Source organism: Gymnoscopelus braueri, assembly GCF_963280865.1.
Source record: "Gymnoscopelus braueri genome assembly, chromosome: 16".
NCBI classification, from domain to species: domain Eukaryota; kingdom Metazoa; phylum Chordata; class Actinopteri; order Myctophiformes; family Myctophidae; genus Gymnoscopelus; species Gymnoscopelus braueri.
Window position 1 is genome coordinate 33,779,535 of NC_137616.1, and position 25,249 is coordinate 33,804,783.

Genomic DNA, 25,249 nt, shown 5'->3' on the forward strand with positions numbered 1-25,249 from the left:
AGCGTGAAGGGTTTCAACGCCATGATGTGCCAGGGTGTGGTCTAAAGAAAGAGTATAAAATACTTCAAATAAAATAGTTTTCTCTTCAACTGTGTGTTTTGTAACAGTTACTTACAAGTATTTGAGGTTTGGGAGGCTCCTAAAGGCTTCTGGATCAATATGGGTCAAACTCTTTGCGTTCCGTATCTCTCTGAGAAAACAAAATTGATAAAGAAAGACATAAACGCATGTCAAGCTTAATTCATGACTGGAAAGCTTATATTATGCCATGCAGTCTAGATGAAAACAACAGTAACAGTTACTCATGGTAACAACTTGATTATGCAGGCTATAATCCTTGATTTTGCGATGAAATATGCAGGGTTTTTATGTGATTTTATGCGGTGAAATTGTGTGAAGTTGCAACATTTCTGGAAAGTTGCGAAATATGCAAAAAGTTGCAAAATATGCAAAAATATGCGCCGCATATTTCACATATTATGCGATGCGATGTGCATATTATGCGATGCGCTGCGATGCGCATATTATGCGATGCTATGGGATGCGATGCGCATATTATGCTATGCGATGCGCATATTATGCTATGCGATGCGCATATTATGCGATGCGATGTGATGCGGCCTTTTTGAAAAAGAATTACCCTGCATAATTATGCGCCATTTTGCTGATTATGCTGTAAATTATGCGTTCGCATAATCACATTTTTCTGGAGGGTCTAGGAAGTATTACTTTAATAACATCGCTGAGTCACAGGCAGCATAAATAGTACAGTATACAGTTCATACACTTGAAAAATGCTAATTTGATCCACACTCACACCAAAGCAGATGCTGAATACGCTCTGTCTCAGCTCCCCTTTGTGTTTGCTAGAGGAATGCCCCTTGTGCTCCAACATGGCCAGCATAAAACACATGCACAAACATTAGCACATGGCGATGTGCACGCGCACGCACACAATGCTTGGACATCAAAACTGCTGACACCAAAAAGGGTGTCAGCAGCAGGTGCGTGTCTGAGACGAATAGACATGGGGGAAAACTCCTGCAAGCACGTTGCCAAGGCCGGAAGCATGGTCCAATTACTGTTTCATTAGTGTGTTTACTCCCGTCCTGCACCGGGCCCAGCCTGTGAGAGAGGACCGAGGCCCAGCAACCCTGCACCGCTCTTCTGCTTTAACAACCCATGTGGTGCTCTGGAACGTGGGCCGTTCGTTGGCACCTCTTCACACACCTGGCGAAGAACCGCACCCAACAAACTTAGGAGACGGGCATGTCGGGGCCAGTGGAGGAAGTTCCTGAGTGTTTGTGTGTCGAGCCACCCTGCTGGTGGAAAAAGAAACCTCATATCTCCAAAAGCCATACAAACTAGGCTGTGCTTGGAAGCCTTAATGTCCCCCTTGGCCGAAGAAGAATTCCCTTTTGGATTAGCGGTCGATGTTTGGCTTCCCATGTGGGACGGACACCTGCAGCTTTGAATTCGGGTTGTTAAATATTCTGGGGGCTCGTCCCAATTGCGTTTCCTGGTAGGAGGTGGTAGGCCTAAAGGGGGTACATTTCGCGGTGGTAGGCGTTGTAGAAGTCCAGCCTGTTGCACCAGCTGTGTGCAAGTTCTCTCTTAAGTTTGGGCGCAAAGACCAAAGTTTGGGTGCAAAGAAGACCATACTAAACAATACGTTGAAACTATAGTTTTTTCAATCTCCTATTAACAACATAGAACAGCATTTGTTTTTTCCTTCTATATATAAGATGACATCTGGCAACATGTGTGATGTCTATTTGTATGTCTTTTGTTTTTCATATTGTCTTATCCAAAATGTATAGAATTTAGGTGAAAGAATAAACAAGTTACTTTGATATTAAAACTGTGCCCTTGTTTGGTTGATGAGCTGTAAGATTCACCCTGGTCCACACTAACCAAAACGTTGCAGACAACAATGACATTTTCACTTTACATGGCCAGTCAGTATGTGTTAGGCTGATCAATCTGGGACAAGGTTGTTGTCTAGCGTAGTTACCGCAAATTAGGGCTTTCATATTTTATTAACAATCAAATGATAACACAATTCGGGTGGGGACTGTATGGTTAAATCTGGGGTGATAAAATGTAATTTACCACTCTCAGAGAATAAAATACTGGCTGACAACACAGCCACTGTGTTTGTTGTTTTTCTTTTATATGATGTCAATTTACAACCTGTCGTGCTCAATCACACAGGGACGTATTAGCTCTTGGGGAGAGAATAAAAGAGTATTGTACGCAGTTGTCTCGGATAGGTTAGTAATCCTCAGTATCTCCACTTGTGGAAAATGAAAGCAAGCGTATAATAATACTATGTCATCATCATACATTTCTAAAGGCTGTAATGTGTCACGGAGAACGTGTTGCCGATGCAAAACAGCTGGTATAATTCACTCCTCCTTAGCCTTCAAGCTATCCAAACGACGCACCATGACAATGAGTATTTTACGGAGGACTTTACACCCTGTGCTTTACACCCAGTGCTAGGTGTCAATTTAAGTTGTAACTTATGCCTACTAAAACATAAAAAGATTGTCCAAAACAGTTATTTCACCGTTTTTTAAAGCAACTCAACTTTTTAAAGAATGTGGATAAGATATGAAGACCAGTGAAATGACCTTTTTTCAAGGCATTGTCACTTAAACGCTAAATAAAGCTAAATAAGATGGTCCCTGAACTGGCAGCATCATATCAATGATACATTGCAGGAACAGCCAGAACTGAGTGGAGCTACCCTAACTTCAGGTATAACGTTAAAATGATTGTGTTTAGGCAGTGGTGTAAAGTAACTAAGTACATTTACTTACAGTAAGTACTGTACTTAAGTACAATTTTGAGGTATTTGTACTTTACTTGCGTATTTCCAATTTTCAATACTTTTACTTCTACTCCACTACATCTCAGAGGCGAATATTGTACTTTTACTCCACTACACTTATTTGAAAACTTTAGTTACTGGTTACTTTTCAGATTATATTATATATATATATTATAAAACTTTTACCTCACATTTTATATCTATTTTATATCTACAAGCTCACAACGTGTCGCATCGCGACGCGTTGTGACCTTGTAGATCTGCTATTTTCAGACATTTTAGTACTTTTACTTTTGGTACTTTAAGTATATTTTGATGCCAATACTTTTTTTACTCAAGTAAATTTAGAATTCCGGACTTTTATTTGTAACAGAGTATTTCTACATTGCAGTATTGATACTTTTACTTAAGTAAAACATTTGAGCACTTTTTCCACCACTGTGTTTAGGCAATAGATTACAGATGATTTGTTTATGTATAAAGTTAAAATGGTTGTGCTTAGTCATTAGGTCATTAAGTTTAGGTATGGGTTTGGTGTGGTTAAGGATCAGAGAGGGCACTTAGCCAATGAGATTGTCTGACTTCAATTTGGGAACTGCTTCAGTTGAATTGCGTTGAAAAGAACCAGACTGCGTAGGGACATTTTGGGGTGCCAGTGTAGTGCCAGTGTATTGTTTCTTTTAGGGAAAAACAAAGACATTTAATCAAAGTGCCCAATAAAACTGAAAAAATAAGACATTTGGCGCTGATCCAGTGGTTTGTGAAACACAGACAGGCAAACAGACCTCTTCTAGATCATTGGTTCTCAAAATGTGGTCCGGGGACCCCCAGGGGTCCTTGAGGGGGTACCAGGGGGTCCCTAGCAAGATTAGTTAATAAAGCATCTCAATTATTTTGACCACTTTATCCATATGTTATACTTTGGCTATTCAAAAATAGCAGATATACAAGCTCATAGCATATCATATGAGCTTGTAGATCTGCTATTTTTGAAAAATCTCGAAAACATTTTGAACTCAAATCTTTGCTTCTGGGGGTCCCTGGCACAACATATTTTCAGGTGGGGGTCCGCGGCCAAATACATATCAATTTTGGAGTCCTTGGCACGAAAAAGTTTGAGAACCACTGATCTAGATGGCTCGCCTGTGAGGAGCGATGCTGTGAAAACCGGCGCTCAGCCTGGAAGTTACAAGAGTTTCGCATGTCTCGCGTCTTGTCTCCCCCTCCGGCTACACACAGCCTCAGCCCTGCAGCGGTGCTGCAGATCCACATCTGGTGTCAGCCGCAAGCAGCCTGACAGGAAGCAGAGCATTAATTTGTGTCTGACCCCAGAAGAAACCTGAGAGAGATGCCATTATCTGTGGAATGGCCCTCCACCATCATACCAATCAGTGGGAAATTGGCACTGCAGAGATCCAGTGAAAAACAAAAACAGAGACCCAGCCCTCTCTCTCCACTAGTGGGTTCAAGTCTTGTTATCTCTGTCTATGTTTTCATAACTGGATCGAGGGTGCTAATGAGCAAAAAGGGATAACAAAGGCTAATTATCAAATCCCGTGCTAAGTCGAGTCACACACACACACACGCACACAATTACACTGTTAGAGGACGCCGTGACTGGTCACGACAGCTTGCAGTGAAATATGTGAAGCACAAGGAGCCGCAGACAAGCAAGAATAATGTGTGGTCCACCCAGCAACTCGATAGTAAATCTCAATCCCATAATTGAGCATATTGCACACTGCAGCATGCGGGACCTTTTCCCCCCTGAGATATACTTGAACAAGAACTTGAGCACGGAGAGCAGAACCACATATTGGTTGTGGTTTAGCCTCTCCTCTCTAACATGGGTATTATGACTGTCTGTTTAGACCGACACTGATGGCTAATGGACCAAATCCAGCCTCTGATGTTTACTGTAATCCTATTTAATCCCATTTATCTTATCTTATCTTATCTTATCTTATCTTATCTTATCTTATCTTATCTTATCTTATCTTATCTTATCTTATCTTATATTAATCTTATCTAACTGGCACAGTCAGCCCAGGTGTCCGTCCAAACCAAAAGGATGATTTCTGAATCTCATGGACTGCTTTTGGAAGCCAAAAAACGCTCCCAAACGGAGTGGTGTGAGGGGTGTTATTTCGGAGCGCTTGTCAGACGTGGTGTACTAGCTTTCAACTATGTTTCCATCAACGCATTCCTTTTGCTGTCAGTGATGTTCAAAGTCGAGCTGTATTTCTTTCTCTCTCACTGGGCAACGGGGGCACCTCTCTCCGAAAAGTTCAGCGCAGTGCAATGCCCTTATAACTTTTAACAACTCACATGTGGGTGATTTTCTTCAGGTTGTAGAACGAGTGCCTCTCCAACCTCTCCAGTGTCATGTCCACTGATATGTATCTAGAAACAAAATCAAACATAAGTCACGTTAAGACTCAACATTCATCCATATAGAGGCCATCAAGTTCTAATCACATAAATAATGATGTGTTTGTTCAATATCCATGCGTGGCCTGTGTGATGTTTAATAGTCAGGCACAAATGAGGCAGTGTGTCAGTGTACCTGAAAGTGACACATAAGATCTGTTTTCGTAAAATCAGTGAAAGTATGTGGTAAAAAAAAAGCTCCCTGAAACTATCAGCCCACCTTAGCTAAAGCTTCTAAACCGTGGGTAATTTTACAGGTATGTGCCCCCACATATACATTACCTAGTCATCAGTCACTGCTTGCTTTCATTTGTTATTACTTGGTAATTACTATGTACATAATTGCTCATAAAATAAACCTTGGCCTTACCGTGGTATCTCCATAAAAATGCCAAAGAATCCTGTCTTTGTGGTAGGACCCATAGGGCAACAGAATAATGTTGTATACTTTGATAATTATAACAAGGTATTAATAGCTACAAATAACTTAATAGATGCCTTCCCAAACTGGGTGGGGGGGAACCATTTTTAGATCATTGACCTAACTGACATGTTGTGAATCTGTCGCTCGAGACTAGAAAAGATAGTGGACAATGGAGTCACTGGAAGCCCTGGAAGTTAAGCACTGTCTGCTGGCTGAGACTGAAAGAAAACTTTACAACCACTTCTGTGTCTTCTCACGCATGACTTGGACGTGGCTGACCGACTCACACAGGGCTGCGGATCAAGGGCTCGGGTGTATATTTTACCACAGCCAGCACCTCTCTGTCCGATGTCTGGCTAAATCACCACACACACACCCAAAGGGCTCTGTCTGTCTGCTCGCCGCCGGTGCATTGGGCTGCGGTGGTGGGAGCGCCAACATTCCTATATTCTAGGAACGTATTAGCGTTTCCAAGTGTGATTAGCAGACACACCGGTGATGCTAAACAGAGAGGATACCATCACCTGCTTGGGTGGGAGACAAGCGCCAAGGCGGGGGGAGGGAGAGAGGGAGGGGCCGGGGGTCTGTGCAGTTTGATTCTAAGGATGTTTTCACACTTTTAAGGGAAACAGCAGGCAGATGAGAGACACCAGGTGCATTAGCCTACGGCGAGTTGGAGTCTGAGCAGGAGGTTAATAAGAAGTGAATGCGATGGAGTAATCCTCATGGGATCGTTTCACCAACTCACATCCTTGAGATGTTGACCATGTGGGCGAAGGCATCTGCTGGCACCAAGGACAGACGCGTCTCCAGTAACCATCTGGTTAATAAAAGAGAGAAAATAGCCATCAATTATTATAGTATGTTCAGAACAACAACAAAGTGTGGTGACAAGAAGAGACCTTTTCAGAAGTGATAATACTGACGTTTTCTCTTTTGTTTTTTTGACAGTGTCTTTCATTAAACCATTCATGGCATAGTTAGTTCAGTGGCGCCAATAGTCGAGTGGTTAAAGAAATGAATAATTTGAAAACTTGAAGCTTAAAGGGATAGTTCACCCCCAAAATGACTTTTTTTCTATTGATTAGTCACCCCATGGATATTTTTTTTGTTTTTGTCGCATTCCTAAGCCAATAATTTGATGACCAGCGGACCGGTAGGCAGCGGTTCCGGTAGGAGACACAAAGGACACTCTTTGTGTCTCCTACCGAACCGCTGCCGGTCATCAAATTATTGGCTTAGACTGGCTTAGACAAAAACAAAGAAAAATCCATGAATTCAAGTTTCCATGGGAGTATTCCACCTATTTGCCCAGATACAGTACCTTAAAACATTATACAAAAAGAGATACCATCGTGTATAGTTGTCATTGGAATCAAATGGAATCTTCCATCTGCAGAACATAGCCAATCACTGCCCCACCGTGATAAACTGTCCGTTTCAACTTTCCTCTGCACTTTGGATAAAAGGCTTCTTTGAAGTTGCATAGTGTAACCCCCCCAACCCCCCAACCCCCCATGTTCTAGGAATATGGGAGAAAACAAAGCTTTGGATCGGACTGGACAAAAGGCCTGGGCCAAACCAAACACGGTCTGGGTCTGCTTAGGACAGGAGGGTTTTCAAAGACCGGGTTCAGGACCCGTAGGTGGGTTGGAAGGAGATTGAAATGGATCCCGTGATTATTCTGGAGAGGCATGTGTCCGGTGCCTCTGGCAATAAATCGTGTCATATGTATCCTTGCAATAATAAGTGTAGGATGAATAAAATATATAACAGCGAGATAGAAGATTATTGGATGTGAATTCCGTTAAGATGGATGGTAGATAATGCGTAAAACAGTGGTATATATTAGCCCGCGGACCCCCATTTCAAAAGATATGCCAGGGACCCCTATAAGAGAAGATCTTTACGGCCATAGCAGTGATTGTGAACCATTTAAACATCACCCCCAGTTTGATATGTATTAGGCCGTGGACCCCCATTTTTTTTAGCACTTTGGGACCCCCAATATACACTGTTGTTTCATCAGTGTTGATTTAACTCTGAGAGCGTACAAACAGCGTACACATAAGGGTCCGTTTGGTTGCTAACTATCAATCATTTGGCTGGGGACCCCCTGGAAAACCCCCTCAAGGATCCTTTGGGGTCCCCGGACCCCACTTTGAGAACCACTGGCGTGAAACACTGATGGTGCATCAAAATAGTACCCTACCTACACTATTCTGTCACACACACACACCCTTAGTTCTTCATATGTCTAATTCTGCCTGGAACCTCTATAGAGAGGATGTTGCTGTTTGGAAGCTGTACTAAACACTAAGGAGCAGATATATGAACAAAACAAAAAAAACAGTACTTGTATCAAAACGGTAGGCTGCTATCTTTAACCGCCTCTGGTCCATTAGGGGGAACAATAGACTAATTCAGGGGCTGAGAGCTGCATGCTTACAGACCTGGACCAAGATCACATGGGGAGGCAGGGGGGTTTAGTGCAGTGAAAGTGGGAGCATGGCACTCTGCATTTTGACAAACCCAAACAAACAGAGCGACACAGAGCAGGCCCCCAACACTAAACCCCCCCCCCCCCTGACGACTCATGCCGTTTCCTTGCTGCCTCAAACCCAAATAATCAGCATGCGATTTTCCCTGGGAGCGCAGAGAGGGAAGCCTGGCAAAGCCGTGTCACAGGGGCTTTGCGGGGGGAAATTACTCCCCCCCCTAATTTGTCACTTCAGATAGTGGGCCTAGTAACAAACAGGTCAGCGAATTGAGTTTGAAGTATAGGAGAAACCACATAATTCGTAATGGTGTCAGCGGCGATGGGCAGACGAAATATAGCTCTGTTTCCTGAGGACTCCTGTCCTTAATTTCCCTCACATTCTGACGTGTGACACCTTGGGGTGAATGAATGATAGAGAGGCTCTGTTATAGCGTCCCTGCTCTGGGCATGATGTCACGATAGGTGAACATCTAAAGCCTTAAAGGTATCATGACATTCATTTTCACTTTTTTTATTTTCAATGTTTTATTTGGGGTTTTATGACATCAATTACACCCAAAAAACCTGAACTTAGAACATTCAGTGGATTTTCTGTGGTCTGGGGTTTTCTGAATAATTAGGCTGAAAAGTAATCTGAGCTTGGCCCTTCGACAGTGAGGTCACAGTCGATTAATCCCGCCCACTCTCCTCCTCGCCCCTCCCCTCCCCTATCCTTTCCTTTGGGGGGGGCGGAGCAGAGGCGATGATTGACAGGCAAAATCCCTCACCAGCGACACCCGCAGGCAAAGATTTATTTTTTCATTGCAGTTGAAAAGGCTTTAGAAATGTGAGAGAAAAACACCTGCCATGGATCACTGGAATGGAATTTTCACTTAAAACCTTTTGTACACTTTTGAAGGACCAGGACAAAGACTTTGAATGTGGTGTAAAAGTGAATGTCATTAAACCTTTAATGTTGATCTAAAGCCCTAATGTTGATCTAAAGCCCTAACGTTGATCTAAAGCCCTAATGTTGATCTAAAGCCCTCTCATGGAAAAGTTGTTAATGTTCCTCATGAAAATTGTTCAATATCTTGTGTTGAAATGCAGACTATTTCCCCCCCTCTACAGATAGATAGGTAGATCTGCTATTTATTTTCAAAGAAGGTTTGCCCCAGAATATAGGGATGCTAGGGTTCATGTGGTTAAAGAGGTTAGGAGCGAATGTGGTGGACAACATGATGTATTATAACATCACTTTAACTCTAATTTGAACTATAATAGATCCCACTGACTGTGCCCCTAATCTAATTACTTTAGAATGTCAAGTAACCCTGAACGGTTCCATTTCGCTGTCCATGATTATCAGCAGCGTAGTTGTCAGTATTTCCACTAACCTTACAGCTACAGCTCATCACATTGAATGTCCCACCTCTAGTTTTACCATTAATCCTTGCACTCATCTGTGACCACTCAGGAAATAACGGGATTTCACTCTTAAAGGTTAATTGGTCAATTTCATTCCTGGTCTAAGTCAATGAGAGGTCCGCCGGCGGTCGGTGCCTGAATCCAATGAGTTATCTCATTACTGCCAAGAATCCAAAGATTGTGAAGCTTTTGAAAAGACTGGATCTATTGTAGTTTTCCCCCCCTCTTGTATTGAAGGTTTTTTTTCCCCTCTCCCTAATTATTCTCAAATGGAGCTCTCTCTCTCCGGGTGTTTGAGAAATGTGCTGTAAAAGGTAAATATTGTATTTGAATGCGTCGTCCAGGCGCAGCCAGGAGTCACGCTACGCAGGCTTTTAAGAGCGTCTGTGCTTTCCTTTCCATCCATGCACCTCTCTGTTACGCACCAACACATGGAGCAACCTGCACACATTCACTCAGCAGTTCTGAGCACGCACATGTGCACTGACACACACACACGCACACGCACACACACGCACACGCACACACACACACACACACACACACGCGCGCGCGCGTACACCTAGACATTCCCTACACGTTCAAGAATGCACTATTAAATTACATTTGACAACTTGCATGTTGAGTACAGTTTGCTAGAGTGCGTTCCTTTGACATTTCAACCTAACTTTCAGGATCACAATGGAATGACTGCATATTGTACTGTGTGTTGATGATTGATGACGCAATCATCGGGACAATCATCTCGTCTGCAAGAAAACAAACTTCCTCAAGTGAGACAGCTGACGGTGTTAATGGACTGACATCCTGACCTGCACTGTCTTGAGTCCGCAGGGTTAACCACTTAAACCACCCTAAACCCTTAATACTTTGTTGACCTGGGTCCCCCAGGGGTCCGTACGTGGCCCCAAATCTCTTTGCCGAACATAGCCGATTGTACAAGCTTAAGGTCCTTATACACCGGGGCGAATTCTTCATGCGAATAAATATGTTTTTTTTAAAAACCTTATGCGAAGCGAAAAAGCGTCTTTTAATTATTCGGAACGAGTCCGAATTTTGCGTATATTCGCATATTCGCCGGTGTGTAGGACCTTAATTTCGGCGAATGTTCGCCTATTATGAGACATGCCCAGAACAGGGACGCTAGGGTTCATGAGGTTTACCCTTAAACTGTATATTTTGTTTCATGACAAGTAGTGAAAATAGCCGATCTACCGGTAACCGGAAGGCTCACCCTAAAACACACTCACCCCCATTTTTTCCGCCTATCAGCAGTTCTTGTATATTATTTTTTTTATTGTATTTGTTTTACTGAGGATAAGGTTAGAAATAAGTTTAGAGTTAGGCATAATTTGACTGAGGTTAAGTTTAGGAATAAGGTTAGGTTTAGGCATAGTTTACTGAGGTTACGTTTAGGAATACCAGGTGAATACCAGGTGAATACCAGGTGAATACAAGGTGAATACCAGGTGAATACCATGGGAATACCGCCAGATTTGCCCCGGGGCGACTGTGTTTTGGGGCGAGCATTTTGGTATTCGATCTACCACCTCAAGTTGTTTTCTTTTGCTATTTTTGCTATTTCTTTTGACAATATAATGACATGCCCAAAATAGAGACGCCAGGTTGAAAGAAAGTGGTTAAACCACCAATGCTGGCGTGGGCCAGGCCAACGGGTCAAGCATTCTTCGGCGTGTGTGTGTGTGTGTACACCCCATTCAAGCCTCCTCACGCCTCATCTGCCAGGACATCCTAAAAATCCAACGCAGGGGTCAGTCAGCTGCGCCGGGCCAGACAGGAGGCCATGCAGGCCAGTCCATAACACAGTCCTATTTTGAATCTGTTTTGGAGATATTTTTATCCGGGGGTAAGGCCGGGCCAGGGGCTTGGCGGCAGCCAAGGGCAGGCTTTCATGTCTTTCTCTTCCCACCGGTGGGCCTTGGATAAACATTTGTCCAGGAATGTGATGGCATCGTGGGGACGTCTGGCCACAGGGACATCTGAATTGGAGCACTGGGCTAGAGGGTAATCTCATGTGATAGGTGCCATGCGAGGTGATGCAAGGTGGCGTCTGAGAGAGAGAGAGGGAGGGGTCAAGGGAGGAGTGGTGTCAGACTAAATAACGTGGAAGATGAGGGGGTGGACAGAAAGAGCCGGGGCGATCTGTTCAAAATCAAATATCACAATGTTTTTGACCAAATTACTTGATGATTAGATGATTATTGTGGCGATAACTACTGGTACTTTCAGAAATATTTACACATTGTAATTTATGATATGTAATAATCAGTAATGCTCATACAAAGCTAGAACAGTCAGGCAAGTTCAGAAAATTACATCCCTTGGCTGTAATTAATGCACCTTTAAACCAGGAAAAGACAACACTTATATCACAATATTTAGCAAATTATGTCATATTCTAATGACTTTCTCAAAAAAACAGAGCAAAAAACAAAACAATCCCATGTTACTGTATACCCAGCTATTATGTACAATGAAACCAGCCCAGTGTGAATGGGAGTGTAAGGTATTTGTGCAGTATTTCCACGGAAGAATTGTCACAGACTTGTGTATACACCTCCATTTATGAGTGGATGTTACACAGGCACAGTGTTAATTCATCAATTTGTAACTCTTACGGGTCCATTTGGTTACATTTGTACACTCACAGGGTTAAATTAACACTGAGGATTGTACTGTGTACTATCTGTGTACAGGTGAAGTTTGTTTGGCTCGCGCTTCCCTTAAAACATTATAGTCAACGTCAAGTCTCTGGTTTACCTCAAGTGATCCCCATACAGTTGATTGAACCATCGGAGCACCTGGTCCGAGTCTGTTTTTTTTACATACTTCTTGTCCCTGATGTATAAGTACTGTAATGGCAAAACCAGAGTTGGGACATTAGACCTGCTGCTGTCCACATTTTCTACGCCGTGGCTCTGTGGCAAGCCGTCTAGAAATGGGTCTGTGAGTTTGTCTTTGTGTCTGGGGCTATAGTCTCTAGAAACCGCTGCCAGGAGGTCAAGGAATTAACTCCCTGTAACGTCTTTTCACATATGTTTTACATATTTTTTATTTTATTATGGAAGTCAAATCAACAGCGGCTTGATTTGGCTGAATCCTTGCCAAAAGATGGAGTCATACATCGAGGTATCATGGATTTCTGATGTCATAGACTGCAGTGGTGTAAAGTAAGTAGGCTACATTTAGGTACTTAGGCAAATATTGTACTTTTACTTCACTACAATTATTTGAAAACTTTAGTTACTAGTTACTTTGCAGATATAAATTATTACATTACCACTTTAGCCCTATTTTATACCTAGGCTATTTGAAAATGGCCGATCTACAAGCTCACAATGCTTCGCATCGCGACGCGTTGTGAGCTTGTAGATCTGCTATTTTCAAACATTTTAGTACTTGTGGTACTTTAAGTACATTTTGATACCAATACTTTTGTACCTTTACTCAAGTAAATTTGGAATTCCGGACTTTATTTGTAACAGAGTACTTCTACATTGCAGTATTGATACTTTTACTTAAGTAAAGCATTTGAGTACTTTTTCCACCACTGTAGACTGGCAACATGAAGTCCGAGATCCACATGGAAGCCACGCCATCATAGACCCTGTCTTGTTTTTTCACTGTTTGTCTCAAATCCTGTAATGACACTCCCATCCTCTGGCTTTAATCAATGGCAGGGACTGGAACACACACACACACACACACACACACACACACACACACACACACACACACACACACACACACACGATATTTTCACATATAGGATTAGAATAGATAGAATGGGAATGTCCGTGTGTCTAATGCAACAAGCATGTCTTTCATGTGTGGACATCGCATGAAACACTCAGAGCTGGAATGTTCAGCAACTGCCAAAGGAATTTTCTGTCAAACTATTCCATAATAGGCCCTCATAAATGTTTAATTAGTCTCAGGCAGTGTACCGATTTGATTATTCCCATCTCAGGTTTGTTAGCGAAGACTCCTATAGGCCTGTCCATCTTAAGTATACTCAGTTAATGTTATCATTCAAGACAGTATGGTTTGAATGTTTCTGTCTTTTCCAATTCTGTGTTTCCCCATCAGCCACCGGGTGCTTCTGAAGAACATGTGTTTCCATCGTTCAAGACCACAGTAAACTGGTTGGTCTACATTGCATAACATGTATTGAGTACTTTAGCAGCCAGGTTATAAGTGCAACATGAAATGATAAAGAAAAAAGGAAGTTAAGTTCACCGCACATCCAGCCCAAATGTATTCAGGTGCAGGATTAGGAAATAACTACAATAGGAAGAAATGTACATACACTGAACAATAAGCTCCCAATATTTCATTTGTTTATTTAATGATATTCCTGAAAAAAACGAATTAAAGGTGATATTGCTATTTGTATGTAGATGAATAATAATAAAGAAACCACAGAGTAAAATAAAAGTATCACACACACACACACACACGCGCGCGCACGCACGCACGCACGCACGCACGCACGCACGCACGCACGCACGCACGCACGCACGCACGCACGCACGCACGCACGCACGCACGCACGCACACACACACACACACACACACACACACACACACACACACACACACTTAATTTTCTTCCCTAAACAGATGCTTGTAGGCACTAGGCAGTTACAGTGGTGCAAACAGCATGAGTGCTACTTTCTAGAAGTAACTCAGGGAAATAAGGAACCTTATGCCACAGAGGTGTTGTGATGTGGAGTGTGTAGTGTGGGACATGTAGTGGCTGGTTGTCTACAGTACAGCTTTGAATATTGGGAGCTTATTATTCAGTGTGTGGGCATTTCTTCTTTTTATACAGTGTATACCTCGTGATGGAGCGATACTGACAAGGTATTACATCATGTCTGCTGCCCAAATCCTTGACTGACTGTTTTTTGGGGTACAAAAGTAATGACACAAATCCCATCCAATCCAACGAGACAGATCCAATAGTGATTAACCATAGTTTGGGACCTCATTTTCAAATAATTTTAGCCAGGCAAATTCAATTCAATCCCATATTTATATACAACAAATGCATCACAGATGTGAACAATCATAGGCTTCTGCCATTATTACTGTACATAGATTTATATGAGATCTTTTGTTGTGTGATGACTAGAAATGACCAGTGGTCTAGTGTGTTTTTGAAATGGCTGTAATTCCAGTAAGGTAGAAGGTGATTTCACCATTCTATAGCATATTGGCTCTATAGTAAGATGGAAGGTTAGCTTATTGAAGTTAAGTAAGTGAAGTAGCTACATCTCACAGCTGAGAGATTTCCTATCACCCATGCAGTGAATGTTTCAGTAGTAGTTACACAGTACATCCTGATTACTTCGACTTTTACGAGTTAAATTAACATATATTTCAAGTATCTGCCCTATACCATAACTTCAGATTTGGAGTGCTGGGATAGCCTACAGTATATCGTCCTAATGGTCAATATGTTAAAGCATACTAAAGCATGATCACAGGCAGGTAAATAGTTGCACATTGTTTCCACAAACTCTATGCTTCATCATTCAGAGCAGGTGTGGGCTACAAGTTTGACTTTGTATTAAAGCAGTTCGGCCCTGTCCACACAGTAAGTTGTCATTGCATATAAACAGAATATACACTGCTCATTCAGTATACGTGTTCATCTGAAAGCAGCCTGATCACGTCCAGGTTCGGTCCAAATCTAAGAGCTCAGTGTTTGTCTCCATGCAGAATCCTGCAAGACTCAGTAAAGCTCACTGAGTTAAGGGACCTGTGTTCTGGATTTCCTCTCTCTCTCTCTCTCTCTCTCTCTCTCTCTCTCTCTCTCTCTCTCTCTCTCTCTCTGTCTCTCTCTCTCTCTCTCTCTCTCTCTCTCTCTCTCTCTCTCTCTCTCTCTCTCTCTCTCTCTCTCTGCACAATGTCTACATCTTTCTTCTGTATATATATTCAACATCTGTTTGATTTTTGAAGAATGACGAAAATATGGGGAGAATTAAAAATGTAATTGGAATTAAAAACAAGTTGAACGAACGCATAAGCCTCGATTTGAGAAAGCAAGTGAGAGTAAAGTTCTATTTTGCTATAACTATTTAATTATCAACTCTTTCACAGCTCTGCCATAGTGGGAATTGAGAGCCTGTCACAATCACATTGCATTAGAATGCCACAATTCTTAAATTCACTTAATACACACACATTTACATTTTAGTATTGTATAGGTTTTATTTGGAAGTTTGCTACTAGTGTTGATGATGTCTTGTTTATTATTGCATATTATTGTATGTATTTAAGTGTCTTGATGAATTGAATAGCCTACACAGGACCACAATGGAAACTAGGAACTTTTTGTGTTATCCTTTTAACAATCATTGTAAAATCGTACCTCTGTACTAATTTCAAACTGTTAATAAAGTATTCAATAAATGATGAATCAATCAATCAATTCAGTAGCCTACTTACAATGTCTCGGTGCTGGCAGGGAACCTGGGGAGATGATCAATGTCAAAGCAGGAGATGGTGTAAGTCTTCCACTCGGAACATTCGCAGACGTCTGGGCAAAGATCAGGCTCCTCCGCCAAGGTATTGACAGGCAACGTGACGAGTGTAAACAGAGCGCACGTTATCGCCTGCATGCTGCGTTCTTGTTCGTTGACAGACAGACAGGCTGTTTCAAAAGAATCCCTGGATGGCTGGATGGAGGGATGGATGGATGGATGGATGGCTGGCTGCTGGACGCACCACCAGTTAAATCAAATCTTATGCCTTGCCTGGCTGGAGGTTAGCCTACCCTCAGATCGGAACCTGAGAAGTGAACTTATACTGGAGTGTTGTTGTTGCTGAGTTTTCTCCAACATGTGGCCCCAGGTTTGATGTGAGCAGTGGAAGGGAAGGGATGGATGCTGCAGGCTGCTAGGACAGGACAGCTCTGTGGTTTTGGAGGTGGTCTAGTTGAGGAGTGGGTGGTAGACTTCTGGGGCACTCTTGTGTTAGACACGAGTAGTGTTTGTTATGTGTTATTTATTTATTTTTTACCTGTGGCCCGAATTGGTGTTATTTTAAGACATAATAATAATAATAATGATAATAATAATAATGATAATACATATTAGAAAAAGTACTCCTCGGTGCACAGGTCTATGCCAGGTCAAACTTTAGAATCTTAGCCAATCAGGATGGAATATGAACAATCTGAAAGACCCTGAAAGACTGTAGAGATAGGCTACTGTGTACTGATTTACGTGTGAATCTGTAGGAGTAATATATATATTTTTTTGTGTGCAAAAACAGGCCTCCTGGTGACGCTATAACAGGCCCATGTGAAACATTTGGGGCAGAGGTTCTGCTCTGGCATCCAGGGAGTGTGTGTGCTCAGTTTCGCTGCAAACGGTCCAATTGGGTGCTGGAGATTAGCTGATCACAGACAGATGGACACACTCACACAGACAGGACGGATGGACGGACGGACGGATGGACAGACAGACAGTGCAAAACAGTAGTTGTCTGTGTTGAGATTCTCAAATAAATTGACACAAAACACAACACAACAAATACTTTTACTGTGTTTATTTGTTATGTTATTTGTTTATTTGTTGTGTGTTGTGTTGTGTTTTGTACAAACAAATAATACATTGAGACAGAGTGAGTCTCTGCCAATAAGCCTTCGGCCTGGCGGAGACGAGACAATAACAACAACAACAACAACACGAATGCATGCTATAGGCAGTGGTGGAAAAAGTACTCAAATTCTTTACTTAAGTAAAAGTACCAATACTGCAATATAAAAATACTTTGTTACAAGTAAAAGTCCAGAATAAAAAAAATACTTGAGTAAAAGTACAAAAGTATTGGCATGAAAATGTACTTAAAGTACCAAAAGTAAAAGTACTAAATATTTGAAAATAGCCGATCTACAAGCTCACAACGCGTCGCGATGCGACGCGTTGTGAGCTTGTAGATCTGCTATTTTCAAATAGCATAGGTTTAAAATAGGTTTAAAGTGGTTAATGTATGTTTCATTATATCATAATTTATATCTGAAAAGTAACTAGTAACTAAAGTTTTCAAATAATTGTAGTGGAGTAAAAGTACAATATTTGCCTCTGAGATGTAGTGGAGTAGAAGTAAAAGTATTGGAAATTGGAAATACTCAAGTAAAGTACAAATACCTCAAAATTGTACTTAAGTACAGTACTTAAGTAAATGTACTTAGTTACTTTCCACCACTGGCTATAGGCCTATAATCATGTTCATGTGTGTGTCTGTGAGCAAAAATAAACAGGGGCACAAACTTTTTGAATATGTTTCTAACTGCGAGCGGCTGTATAAGTGGCGCAAACGCACGCCTTCGGACAATGTAGTTCTCAAGTACCTAAACCCCTGTATCACGGTGCCTGTGATAAACTACAACTCCCATGTTCCGTGTGAAAGCGGCGTGCTGTGGTTTGTTGTCTTCCTGTCTAGAGGCGGCTAGTTTAAGTTGCCATAGCAGAGAGGAGACGCTTTGGCCAGTCTAACTTCTCTGATCACTAACAGCGACCTGCCAACAGGTCCTCATGTAGCTAAACTACACTGGTAAGATCCATACACATGTTTTATACTTTGATGCCTCTGGATACAACGAAACATTATAAAACACATGTCTTTAATGGTGTTAGTTAGCCTGCTGCTAATAAGTTGGCTAATGTTGCATTAGCTAGCTGTAGCTAACGTTATAGTAAGTTTGGGTGGAGGAGCATCATCAACAACAACAACAATGGCCAGTTTTATGGTCAGTGGGGCTCTTTATCAGGCGTTGTGGTTTCCATCCGAATAGCTTTGTGACTCCACCGGTTGTCAGGGTGACGGCGGTGACAAATCTGATTAGTTCTACTGGTTAAATCATTAAGATCTATTAAACGGAACCCCCAATTCCCCCCTGGAACTAAACAGATTGCAGGCTAATCTAATTATTACCATGTATGCGATGCCGATCAGCACGCTCAACAGTGGTGGTAAAAGTACTCACATTTTGTACTTAAGTAAAAGTATCAATACTGCAATGTAGAACTACTCTGTTACAAGTGAAAGTCAGGGAATCGAAATGTGCTTGAGTAAAAGTACAAAAGTATTGGCATCAGCATTTACTTATTAAGTAAAAGTATTCATTATGCAGACTGTCCCATTTCACAAGTTTTAAAATGTATAGAAATCATTTGAAAATAGCAGATATACAAACTAGTAGCTATTTTCAAATAGCCAAAGTATAGGGCTGAAGTGGTTAATGTATGTTTTAAAAATAATAATAATAATAATTGAAATCTACAAAGTAACTGTCAAATAGTTGTAGTGGAGTAAAAGTACAATATATATTTGCCTTTGAGATGTAGTGGAGTAGAAGTAGTAAATAGTTGATTACATGTACTTAGTTACTTTCCACCAATGCTAGGTTTTTTTTATGCCCCCTCCACAGACCTCCCCTGTCGGCAACAATGGATTCATCCAGCGGGTCGGACGCGTACGACAGGGAGAGGAGGGCACGCAGGCCGCGGGGGCGTGAGGCTCAGCGCAGACCCGCTCGGGAGTCTCAGGATGGTGGTGGAGGTCACAGAGTCAATGGAGGTGGGAGCGCAGCTGGATCAGCTGGGATCTCCGAGAAGATCAGCACCCTGGCCAGCACTCTGCAGGTATAGACTGTCTGTCTACGCTTGACTTAAAGCAGCCTCTCTGAATGGCATCTCATTGAATATAGATGGAGGTTCAAGGGGTTGCACTTTATTGTTGTGTCTTGTGCAGAGCAAAGGTACATAAGAGAGAAAATGGTTTGGCCTCATTCAGACAATGTAGATTTAAAAAATATATATATATTTTGTTTTATTATTAGATGCAATTGTGAACAATAGCCAAGTAAGATAATGTATCCATTGGTCAATCATACGGTTCACTGCAGCTCAACATTGGCCTTAAAAGCAGTATATCGGGCAGAAACCTCTTATCTCCACGTTCTAACCTTTTTTTTATTTATTTTTATTAACGCCCTACTTGATCATGATACTACAGCGTCACACAAAAGGTAGCAGATCCCCAAGCTCGAAACCGTGACGCGTTTTGAGCTTGTAGATCAGCTACTTTTGAGTTTGAATCCAGAAAAGTAAGAAAAAAATAAGAGCAAAAAAAGGCATTTATACTAATAGGATAATGAAAATAGTTCAGCGTATGCATAATGTGTGTATAAGCTTACATAGAGATGTGGGACATAAGAGATGTCACAATTGATTTGTTCTATTTATTTATATATATTGTGTCTGCTATATATATTATTTAATCTATGATGCTTAGAAAACATATGTATGTTGTCTCATATTATTAAATAATGACTTATTTTCTCTGTTAGGATACTAGCCGGAACTTGAACAAAGTAGACAAGATGCTGGGCCAGTACAGGGAGCACACAGATGATCAGGCTGAAGCCATGGCAACGGTGAGTCCCTCAATAACTCAATATTCAAAGTCACAGCGTTCTCCTATAGTGCTATTCTGTACATTTGGTTTGTTGGCTCCCCGTCTATTCATTGTGATGCCAGTTTTGATTCAAGTGGATGGAGGTTGAAGCACTAAGGTTGCGTGAGACTTCTTGTTCTGGAAGTAGAACTGGAGGTGAGTGTTTGACTAGTGCTTGGAGCTGTTTGCAGGTGATGAGGAATCAGGCTTTTACTGTTGCTATTGCCGTTACCACGATGCAGCATGTTAAAAATACTATCAGGCGTTCTGTTCATTTTCTTTAGCCTTTCAAGGCTTTTTATAATTTATTAGCCACTTTTTTGTGCTTCATTTGCTTCATGTGCTTGTTTGCGTGTCTGTTGTGTCCTTTCTCTGTCATTAGGTCCCGCCCACACTTGAACTAGATTGGGCAGTGACATTGTTGAGCTGCGCGCTTCAGGCAAAGTTGAAATGTCTTAAACTCCGTAAACTGGCGACGCTCCCAAGGCGCAGGGCGCTAAAAATAAGGGTGGGGTACCTGTCTCGGGTAGAGGGCACTGAAAGCATCACTGCTCCATATAAAACAACAAGAAAAGACAGGCTTCTGGTGGAGTCACAACCTAACTGTTTCCATGTGGATGTGTTATTTTAAAAGGGATAAAAACCGATATCTATTTTTGAATCCCCTTTTGTGGGATTATCACAATAATATAGCTTTTGTTTTGATTTTGGGGTGATTACGTTTTTTTCCCCAGCTCTGGTAGCAATGCTCTTGCGTCGTTGCCACTGATGCGGAAAAGGAATAGAATCCCACCACACCCTAGTACAATATATTATTAGGTGCAATGTTTAAGCCTTAAGACCCTCATCAGGCTTGGACATGTCACCCTGCACCTTCAGGACATGATCCATCAAACCCCACACCCCTTCCTGTTCACTTGGATCAATCAGCTTACACAAAGTCTGTTTAAATCTTCCTTAAAACACCCTGGCCAACGCTCCACACACCCGGCCTACACCCGGCCTAGACTCTTCTCCCTCCTGGCTCCTAAGCAGTGGAATAAACTCTCCATTGCAACTGCAAACAAACTCTTCAGACTCAACCTCACCCCTAACATTCCTTATCCTTGTGTCCCTACTTTTCACCTTTGTTTTTGATAGATCCTAGTTATACTATGCAGATCTGCAGATGTATGTTGGTTACTTGTCTCCCCCCAGTTCTCTGACACACACATCTCTGTTCCATGGGCCTATGCTGATCACGTTTTTCAATTCTATTTTATGTTAACATTGCTGGAGGTTTGGACAAGCATCTCAGCTGCACAATACTACAACATTTGTCAATTCCAACACACATTTGATTTGTCAACTGGCCAACAAGGGGTTCTTATTTGTCCCTCCAGTTTAAACAAAAAAATCCCCTACTCCCACCATGAATGGCCCACAGGTTGAACAAGCATAGACAGGGACATAACATAATAAATAAATAAAATAATAATTATAATACAACGAAGAAACAAAACAAAATCGGGTAAAAAACGGAGCTGCAAAAAAAGAAAGTAAATGTATATAATGCTAATAACATGATTTTAAAGGTTTCATGACATTCAGTTTTACAACACAATAAAAGTCTTTGTCATGGTCCTTCAAACGTGTATAAAAAGTTAGGAAATTCCACTCTAGTGAGCCATTGCAGGTGTTTTTATCTCACATTTCTAAAGCCTTTTCAACTGCATTGAAAAAAGAAATCTTTGCCTGCGAGTGTCGCTGTTGAGGCATTTTGCCTGTCAATCATCACCTCTGCTCCGCCCCCCCCCCCCAAAGAAAAGCATAGGGTAGGGGAGGGGCGAGGAGGAGAGTGGGCGGGATTAATGGCCTGTAACTTCACTATCCAAGGGCCAATCTCAGATTACTTTTCAGCCTAATTATTCAGAAAACCCCAGACCACAGAAAATCCACTGAATGTTCAAAGTTCACGTTTTTTTAGTGTAATTGAGGTCATAAAACCCCCCAAAAATTAAAAAAAAAGATAAAATGAATGTCATAGAACCTTTAAGTTTCTCCAGTGCTTTGGATAAGATGGTCAAGCATGTTTTCTTTTGCCTCGTTTGCCTTTTGTTGATCACTTTGTATACTTTTGTTCGTCAGCTGAAGGAGAACCTAGAGGAGTCGATCAGCCAGTTGCAGTCACAGAGGCAAAGGAGGCCCTCGCCGTCACAGAGGCAAAGGAGGTCCTCTGCATCCGCCTCCACTCTGCACACCAGTGACCTGGAGGCTGGTTCTAGCTCCGTCTCTGGCCCAGGTATGGAGGACAACAACAAGGTCCTCTCTGACTCCCTTTAGGGTTGGGCCAAGCATTTATCTTATCGTGAGATTAGAGATTTTTCTTCATATTGATAATGTTGTGCTAATCCATTCAGACCGGAAACGCATCTGTGTGTCATTTTAAGATTTCTTTGGTTATTCAAAACATAGCAGATCTACAAGCTCATAGCGCGGCACCGAGTGCCGCGCTATGAGCTTGTAGATCTGCTATTTTTGGGGAAAAATCATGAAAATGTGTGCAAATCTTTGATAATCTTTGATATATATATATATATATATATATATATATATATATATATATATATACACTGTATGAACCTTTGTAAAATATTTTGTTCCAGGGACCCCCAGAAGCAAAGATTTGAGTTACAAATGTCTTTAAAAATGTCTTTAAAATCCATATATATTCAAAGATTTGCACAAATGCTCACGATTTTTCAAAAATAGCAGATTTACAAGCTCATAGCGCGGCACTCGGTGCCGCGCTATGAGCTTGTAAATCTGTTATTTTTGAACAGCCAAATAAATCTTAAAATGACAGAGATGCGTTCCCGGGATTGAATGGGTTAATCGGGATAATCACAGTCATCATAGACTAGGCTATGTATGCCAGATAATCATTAGGCAAAACTGTTTGGGATATTACTCTGGTTATTTTAAAAAGTGTGTCATCAAGAAAGGATGTGTCTGCTAGTATATCTTTATTGAATAACATTGGGACATTTTAAAACATTGTTTGGCAATTTTAACAATGTTATAAAACGGCATTAATTTGAATTTGAATAATTTGAGCCTATGTAATGACATTGTATGCAGACCGTTCAAATGGGAACACACTGTATGCTTAGTAGTGTGAAGTACATGGTAAAAAGCAATTATCTTGACCACACTCCTTTTTAAACATATGCATGTAAATGAAAATCAGCATCTCGGTAATGAAAATTCCATTATCAGCCAAACCCTATTTCTACAGTTTTTCGCTGATAGCTAGGCCGTTGACCGTGTCAATGGTTAACGGTCATTTGTGTGTGTGGGCTGGTGAATTAATATTAGAATATCGAATATGGGGAAAATATGTATATTCGAATATGAAAATTAATATTCGAATATTAAATTGAAAAACATTTAAAGTATTATTTTGTAATGTTTATTTGACAGGGACAATACAAAAAACTATGTATCAAGTTATAAAAACAAACAAAATATATGTTTTATTGGATCCGAGCACTCGATACATTGTTTTTTGTATTGTTTCTGTCAAAAAAAAAAGTTTAAACATTTTCTTTTCAAAACATTTTTTTACATATTTTTTTATAATAATAATAATGATAATATTCGAATATATTCGAATATCTGCCAATTTTTAAGACTAATATTCGAATATAATTTCTGAGGAAAGTTGACAGCCCTTGTAGTTGTAGTGTGAAGTCTGTGTGGGACTGAAGCTGCAGAGATCAGCCTAAATCATCTCTCTTATCTCTACTCCTTAAACATCTCTGATGCCTCTTCATCCTCTCTCTATAATCACAGTAAAGATGAACTTTTGTCCTTTATTACATCTTTGTTTTTTTCCAGAGGGCCCACGCTTCTACCCCACCTCCCCTCTGAAGGACTATACCAGCGCCGAATCTGCTCCACGAGCCAGGAGGAGGTCTCTGTCCGCGGCCACAGTGCGCTTCAGTGACCCCTGCCCCGTACACCCAGAAGCACATGTAAGGAAGACCACTACTACTCTATCAGTTCCATGAAGTCCTGTTGCATGGTTACAGATGGCTGCCACAAGAGGGCGCACTGATGCCTCTGTGCCACTTTGATTACTTGAGACGCGATTGTAAATAATACATTATGGCATTTCTGCTTAGTACGGTGGTGAGAGACAGAGAGAGGAAGACGTATGACACAAGTCCTGAGGTGGATGTTGCTATTGCAGTGTGTGGCTGAGCTATCAGGATACCCAGTGGTTCTCAACCTTATCAGGCCGCGACCCCCCAAAATGATCATATTTGAGGACCCCCCACCCTGATAAAAGCACTTGGAATTGTAGGCATTACATTTAGTTTGACTCTGTTCCACAATTGTAGATCGGCTATTTTCACAATTTTTGCCAATGTTTGACCAGGTTTTATAGTTTAGTATGTTGATTACTTTTGATGCAGTAATGATCTTTTATTTTATTTTATTTCCTTTAAAAAAGGTGTCGAAAGTCCTTAAATTGTCACTTCACTGCCATCATGGGGACCCCCCCAAAATCATGCAGGAACCCCCTGGGGGTCCCGACCCACAGGTTGAGAACTACTGCCTTTGACTACTAGACTATTCATGTTGGATGTGATGCAGAGGTGTATTTTGCATGTTTGAGACCCATGCTTATTCAGATTTATATTTGACATGTTCCACAAAAGTAGCCTCTTCCATAGTCCTGAAGGTTGATTGTGTCTTTCTTGTCTGTTGCTCTCGGTCGACAGGTCCACAGAATGCACCAGTCGTTGAGGGACCTGTACAGTGACCAGATGAGACTGTCCGATGACCTAGACAGAGAGATCGTGAGGAGGAACAGGTATCCATGCAGAGTTAAATCCTTGACAATAGTTTTTCCAATTGTCTATGCTTTTACGTCTACTCCACTACATCTCAAGAGGCAAATATTGTACTTTTACTCCACTACAATTATTTGAAAACTTTAGTTACTTTACAGATATAGATTATTATATTATCATCACTGGTGGACATACAGTACCATGAGAGGAGTCAAGGAAAAGGTTTTACTGCATATTTGTATACAGCGTTCACATCCTCAAACCTTTAAAGCCGTCTAGAAATTAACAGCACACTCCAGCATTTTAAAATGCGTGAT

The 25,249-nt window shown here is 41.3% G+C and overlaps 2 protein-coding genes across 3 annotated transcripts in view; one reads left to right on the forward strand and one right to left on the reverse strand.

The window, feature by feature from the left end:
- The window catches only part of tshr (thyroid stimulating hormone receptor), a gene marked incomplete at both ends in the record, with an annotated part of 28,320 nt that extends 12,073 nt beyond the window's left edge, over window positions 1–16,247 (reverse strand). Inside the window, 4 exons of the mRNA XM_080452788.1 lie at window positions 116–190; window positions 5,165–5,239; window positions 6,439–6,510; window positions 16,075–16,247. Coding sequence (XP_080308914.1) covers window positions 116–190; window positions 5,165–5,239; window positions 6,439–6,510; window positions 16,075–16,247 — 395 coding nt within the window. The remainder of the gene's footprint in view (window positions 1–115; window positions 191–5,164; window positions 5,240–6,438; window positions 6,511–16,074) is intronic.
- A 1,829-nt stretch (window positions 16,248–18,076) lies between these two features.
- The window catches only part of cep128 (centrosomal protein 128), a 93,740-nt gene continuing 86,567 nt past the window's right edge, over window positions 18,077–25,249 (forward strand). For both annotated transcript variants that reach the window (XM_080453070.1, XM_080453071.1), the window contains exons 1-6: window positions 18,077–18,186; window positions 19,064–19,277; window positions 19,985–20,071; window positions 22,219–22,372; window positions 23,971–24,107; window positions 24,861–24,952. In XM_080453070.1, the coding sequence (XP_080309196.1) occupies window positions 19,083–19,277; window positions 19,985–20,071; window positions 22,219–22,372; window positions 23,971–24,107; window positions 24,861–24,952 (665 nt within the window). In that variant the 5' untranslated portion in view covers window positions 18,077–18,186; window positions 19,064–19,082. The remainder of the gene's footprint in view (window positions 18,187–19,063; window positions 19,278–19,984; window positions 20,072–22,218; window positions 22,373–23,970; window positions 24,108–24,860; window positions 24,953–25,249) is intronic.